The 7,283-nt window shown below is 27.7% G+C and overlaps 1 protein-coding gene across 1 annotated transcript; it reads right to left on the reverse strand.

The window, feature by feature from the left end:
* Positions 1-881: 881 nt before the first annotated feature.
* LOC111027261 lies at positions 882-2,843 on the reverse strand. Its single transcript, XM_022305562.1, has 2 exons — positions 1,163-2,843; positions 882-1,096 (listed from the first exon to the last, which is right to left on the reverse strand). The coding sequence occupies exons 1-2, from the start codon at positions 1,856-1,858 to the stop codon at positions 1,019-1,021; spliced, it is 774 nt and encodes a 257-aa protein (XP_022161254.1). The 5' UTR covers positions 1,859-2,843; the 3' UTR covers positions 882-1,018.
* Positions 2,844-7,283: the final 4,440 nt, after the last annotated feature.

The following is a 7,283-nucleotide window of genomic DNA, read 5'->3' on the forward strand; positions in this document are numbered from 1 at the left end:
ACTAACAGTCTTATCAATAATACAAATGAAGCAATAAATAGTTGTCCATTACCTATTGTCTCATTTTTTGATAGTCATCCACCGTTAGTTGACGAAACTGAAGTATATTTAACTTCCGATAGTGATAGTGATGAAGAATTTTCTAAGCAGTTTCATTTGTTTGCTGATGATAAACATAAAATGCTCAATTTACTTAGCGAATGGGCAGTCAGTAATAATATTACTAATAGAGCTTTGTCCGCGTTATTAAAAATTCTAAAATCTCATAAGTGTTTTGTTAGTTTTCCTTCAGATGCTAGAACTATTTTAAAAACCAATTTGTCTTGCAATAATTTTAATTCAATTCAATCTGTTCCACCAGGAGTATACCATCACTTTGGTATTTCCAATGGCTTAAATTCGTTAAGAAACGTTATAAGTTATAACACATGTGAAGAAATAAAAATTTTAATAGGTATTGATGGTCTTCCCCTTACCAAAAGCTCAAGCAGTACATTTTGGCCGATTCTCGGACATGTCCAAAATGATTCTAGTTATTCGTCTACATTTATAATTGGTGTTTATTGGGGAAAAGATAAACCCAAAGATAGTAACATATTTTTAAAAGACATGGTAAATGAACTTAAAGAATTATCAGAAAATGGCTTAATAACTGATTTTGGTAAGAAACGTGTGGTTGTTAGTGGCTTTTGCTGCGATGCTCCAGCCAGGAGTTTTGTATTGAAGACTAAGGGGGGTTTCATGTCATAATATCTTCGAAATAATATCTTCGGTCAAAATATCTTGGTCAAAATATCTTTTGTGAAAATATCTTATGACAAAAATGTCTCTGGTTAAAATATCTTTTAAACTGATTTTTTAAAAATGTTTATTCATATAATTTATTTATTTTATTTTTATAAATATATTGAATATTAATTTATATTAAAATTAGTGATTAATTAATACTGAATATTATAGGATAAACCTCTTAAATATTGAACTGTTGGTATTTCAGAGCAATTTTCCACGATTATTTTTATTTTTTATCATGATCTCTGTACTTTCTACGACGTGTTGGACTTGCTTCTCCAGATAAACGTTTTTCCAATCGAACCTGATATCACATAATTATTCTATTTGTAATTAAAGAAATAAATTAAATAAGATGAAATATAAATACCTCTTGTAACACTTGCTCATGTTTTAAGAAGCGTATGAATTTCCATATTGAAACGTGATTTGCTCCGAGTGCCGCATTGAATGCATGGTGCCATCCTTCTACCGAATTATTTGTACGTGGAAGATCTTGTATTACCGATTCATAGCAATTCCACATATTGACACTAAACATTGGCGGGCGTCGACCATTTCGACGGTTGGGACGTCCGATCCACGTGTCTTCAAAATAATTAATTATTGGAGATAAAATATTTTCATTTTCAACATAATAATTTGATTCAATTAAATCATTAAAATATTGTACACATATATTTATTGGAACATAAGCAAGTGCACATAGATGTCGAATTTGTAATGCGAATTCTGCATCTTCAGCGTACATATTTTGTAGTCCATTTTCTTGTATTTTACGCCAGATACATTGTTGGAAATGGAAAAAACATCCTTTTATTTCCGAATTGGGAAACACGTCTTTAAATGCTAATATAAATGATTGTTCGAAATCAATCATAATACTTCTTGGATTCAAATCCGGTTCAAATCTTTTTAAAACATTTAAAATTTCTATATATGATTGTTTTGTACGATCAGTCATTAATACGTAAACAACTGGATAAGTTGTTTGGTTATAACAGACGTGTATGGTATATAATTGTGAAAACAATTTTGGAACTGTCCGAAATGTCCCATCTGCCATCCAAGTATTACAGTTTTTAAGTATTTTTAAATTATCAATCGTCGAAAAAATCAAAATTCTTTTTTCGTTCTTATTGTCGTAAAGTAAAAATTGTTTATTATTAACTAACTGGTATTCGAGTGGTATATTTAAATCGTTAACTGTTAATGGGTTTTGAGGACAAACTTCAATTTTGGATCTTACTCTACGGATTGTTCGAGAAATCAGTGATTGACTTGGTAATTGAGCAGCAACAACTAGTGGAACAGTAGTAACAGCTTCACTAATTAAATTCCTTGTGGACACTTGATTACGTTTTGCATCATCTTTAATTTTTTCCAAAATTTCTCTAACTTGAATATTGGTACCATTTGGCGCATGTGAATGACTTGATTCCTTGAGTATTGTGCCTATAAATAATATAATATAAATTAATATACTTCGTTAATTTATTATGATAATTATATAATACAATAATTAATAGTTTTGAAATAAATATTTAAATCAATAATTACCTGTTTCATCTTTGCTACTTGTAAAACACGAACTGCATTTATATTTATTATACTCGGTACACCGCCAAATATATTTGTTTTTACCATTACTATAAAAAATATGGAGATATCCATTTTGTACTAATAATTTATTACCTTTTTGGCTTTTAATAAAAGTAAGAGTCATATTTAAGAAAGAAAATCAAAAGCCAAGTACATCAGTTGACAGGTAATACTGTTATGACAAAACTAATACACATAAACGATAAACTGCTAAAATGTATATAAGCCAATAAGCCTTCTACCATTTTTATCTTGATGGCATAATATATATACGTAGTCAATACATATAGTGACGTTATTACGGGGATCACCGGCCAGTTTTCGCAATAAGTAGACTAGCAGTTATAAAGATATAAAATGTTGATCGGAGATATTATAATGATATGAAATAATAATACCTAGGTATGTAATGCAACGGTTCGCACGGCGATAACGTCGATAGCGCCGATAGCACTANTGATCGGAGATATTATAATGATATGAAATAATAATACCTAGGTATGTAATGCAACGGTTCGCACGGCGATAACGTCGATAGCGCCGATAGCACTACCAAAATAATATTTTATTTATACGAAGTCAAAAACAATAATATGGATGTTCGGATGCACAATACATACCGCCTGAGATCTTCCGACGTATATTTTAGTATATAGAGATAAATTAATTATATGAATATAAATTAAAAAATTTAAAATTAAAAAAATATTTTGACCAAAGACATTTTTTCCGTAAGATATTTTGCCATAAGATATTTTGACTAAGATATTTTGACTAAAGATATTATTTCGAAGATATTTTGACCGGTCACCCTAAGGGGCACACTGGATTTTTTTCTTGTTCGAGGTGTACTATTGAGGGTGTTTATTTGGAAAATAGGGTATGCTTTCCACCTGGAATTAATTTTGACAAAAGAACACATTGTAATTTTTTGAATCGCTCAAATGATGAATATCACATAACTGATTCAGTATCATTAATTACTGAAATACCTCATTTAGATATAATTTTTAATTTTCCGTTAGATTACATGCATCTTGTGTGCTTGGGAGTTATGAAAAAACTGATTTTATTATGGATGGGCAGTCTTAAAAAAGCACCTGTGTCAGTTCGTTTAGAAACTTTAAAAGTATTAACTATTTCCAACAACCTTTTACTGCTTAAACCATCCATTACTTCAGATTTTTCAAGATCTCCAAGGGGTCTAAATGAAGTACCTAGATGGAAGGCCACAGAGTTTAGATTATTTCTTTTGTACTCTGGGCCTATAGTGTTGCAAGGCATGCTTAACGAAGATTGCTATTCCCATTTTATGTGCTTGCATATATGTTTTAGAATTCTTTTAACTTCAAACATTGAAAGTGAGATGATACATTTTTGTGAAAAACTGTTAATATATTTTGTTGATAAATTTGGGAAATTATATGGGAAACATTTTATATCTCACAATGTTCATGGATTGTTGCATATTGTAGATGATTATAATCAATATGGTGCTCTTGACAATTGCTCTTGTTTTCCCTTTGAAAACTTTTTACAATTTTTAAAAAAAATGGTTCGAAAATTTGACAAACCTCTAGAGCAGGTCATAAGGCGTTACAATGAATATTTGACTTTTTCTGAATTTAAAGATTCTACTTCCAAAAAAAACTTAGAATTTAGAAAGCCACACAATGAAGGACCACTTATTGATAAATGCACGGGGCCTCAGTTTAAATGTGTTATAATAGATGATTTTAAAATTGATACTAAATCCGTTGCTAATTGTTATATTGGTTTTATTAAAGACAATCAACTTCATATTTGTAAAGTTGAGAACATTTGTAGGAATAATCATGATAATGTGCTTATTGTTAAGTTTTTTAGTAGTGTTGAGCCTTTTTTTGTTAAACCAATTAATAGTATAAAGTTACAGATAGCCATTGTAAACAATTTATCAAATGAACTAGTTCACATAAATTTGAATAACACAAATTTTAAAAAATATATGGTTTTAAATAATGCTCAGAAATTACAGATCGCATATCCTATACTACATACAATTAAGCAAATTTAACTATGCACTACTGTCCATTTTCATTGTACAATTACTGTTATTAAGTCCCTATTTAATATTATTAAAAGCTAGTAAACATTATAATATTATGTTCTTTATACAATATGTTATTGTTATAACTCGTTAGTTATTAAAAAATAACATTTCTTAAAACCCGTGATAGTTAATGTAAATAAAATAAATATGTTACTAAAAAATATATAATTGATTATGATTTAATTTTTTTTTATTTATTTTACACAACTGCGGTTAAAGTATAATTATTTTTAGATTATTATTTATATTAACATCAATATGTAACATATTTATTATAAAATACTAAAGTAGATATATACTGAATATTATGATAAATTATTATTTAACACATTTTTTTAAAATAAAAATAGAGACTATTTATTAGTTGTTTTAACTTATTTGCCATAAGAACTATTGATTTTGGACAATAATAATGTTGCATAACCAACTAATCAATATTAATTTTTTTTTAGGATTATAGTACTAATTCATTGATATATTTAAAAATGTCAAATTATTCAGTTGTTCATTTTACCAAAGACAATAGTGTTGAAGCGGTTCCTAGTCTCTGGGTTAAAGGCAACTATTGTGCATGGCCAAACAACAAATTACAAACATCAAAATATATTACAAATAGACGTATACCTAATGAAATTGATTTTAAATATTTTAAAATTAGAGTACTTTGTAAAAACCTAAGTAAGTTTGGTATTTAACATTAAAGTGATTGTAAAATACTAACTACCTATTTATTTTATTATATCTACATGTTTGATTTAAAACAGCATCATTAAATGAAGCAAAATCAAAAGCAAATCTTGCGATGTATAAATCTGATTTTACTGATGACGATGAAATAGCCAATCGAAGTAAACTAAACTCACCCGGATCAAGATCTAATGCATCAATGCCTCTGTTTTCTGGTAATGTTGTAGTATTTGCATTTGTAAATGTATATGGCTGGGAACTAAATTGTTTAATTGATAATTTATTATACATTTTTATTCTTTAACTATAGATTCAGACAATGAAAACGGATCCATGTTGATAGTTCCTAATAAACCGTTTACATCTTTGAAATGTGAATCTAGAAAAAACCATACAAGGAAACTACAACAGGGTTGGTCCCCATCTCCAAAACAAATGAAATGTAATTCTAGTATATTTTTCTAATTTGAATAACTTCTATAATAATATTTATCTTATTTTAAAGCAATAAAAAATTGTGTTCGTGCGCTGGATGTTGCTATTTCTCCATCATCAGTTGCAAGTACCTCAACATTTCATGCCGGTATAAATGTTATATATATTGAGTATTTTCATTGTAATTATCTTAGGTTTGAAAATAATTAAATACGTTTTTTTTCAGAAAAAAGTTCTACAGCTAGGAGCCTAGGAAGCTTGTATTTGCTCATGGGTCTGACATTATTGTTTCCAAAAAAACAAAACGTAAGTAAATTAGATGAACAAAATCAATACCTGATTGATATACAAAAATTATCTTTGTCACTATTTTTATATGTTCTATTATATTAGTTAAGAATATAAATACATTTTTGTTTTAATTATTATTATTTTTATTTAAATGTTAAAATTTCAGATTCGCCTAATCAGTCTATCGTTGAAAATATAATTCACAATGACATTCAAGAACAAGATCCTGTTACTTTGTTTAGTAATAAGTCTTATACTCCAATCGATAATTTTTGTGTTGGAACTGTTGGTAATTAGAAAAACATTTTTTCATAAATTGAAACTAAATTAATTGCTTCTATATTATTGTTTACATTAGATCAAAATCTGGAAACAAAAGATAGTGCAACAAATGTTAATTCTGTTAATTCTCGCGCTCCACATGGTGATATAAATATTTTAATCTTTAATTTATATTTTAATTTATTCTATAATAAAAAAAAAACAAATTTTTGCTGTATTAATTTTAACAGATACTGTTTTTCAAAATAACATCATGCGTAATATAGCATTTTTAAAAGTGGAAATGCGACAAATTCAAAGCAATCAATCAGTAATGTTTGAACACTTTGAATCAATACTAACCCATTTACAAGGCAATAATACATATACAGATAAAAACAGTTTGTCTTTAAAAGATTTTCATGACTGTCCACTACCCTTGGATAATAAAATTGATTTAAGTACTATAGAAGATAAAATTGCTGGCGATCATCAATTTAGATCATGTTTGGTAGGTAATTACTTTTGCATTTTTGGTATAATGTCAAAATTAATTAACTTATTGTGTTCAATATGTTTTATATTTTCTACTTAAGGTTAACGAGTTGTCATATATTGGAGGAAAACATGTGAAAGCTATGGTCAAAAGATTAATGTCAAAATTGTTTACTGATGATCTTTTATCTTATTACTCTTATAGTGGTAAAAAGGGTAAAAATCCATTTTCATCACTATTCATTTGCTCAGTTATATTTGGTAGGTACCATCTATGATTAACTATCGTCTCAAAATATTTGATAAATATACAGGGTCCGGCTAAAAAGACCTACCTCCCATATTCCAATGAATTGCCATCTATAAATATGGAAGGTATTTTTGCTGGGCCCTGTATATATATATATATATATATATGTATATATATATTATTTGTATACATTATATAGTTTAAGTGTTATTGTTACTAATATAATATTAAAGTTTATAATTTGGAGTGTACTATTGTAAAAGTTTTTGTGGGAGCCCTCAATTTGTAATGCTGGTTTATTACATTTATCACAATTCTAAGAGTTTTTAATTTATGATTTTATATGTTTTCTGTATTATTATTTATTAGCCTAAAAAT

This window comes from Myzus persicae, unplaced genomic scaffold, assembly GCF_001856785.1.
Source record: "Myzus persicae strain clone G006 unplaced genomic scaffold, MPER_G0061.0, whole genome shotgun sequence".
In the NCBI taxonomy this organism is placed as follows: Eukaryota; Metazoa; Arthropoda; class Insecta; order Hemiptera; family Aphididae; genus Myzus; species Myzus persicae.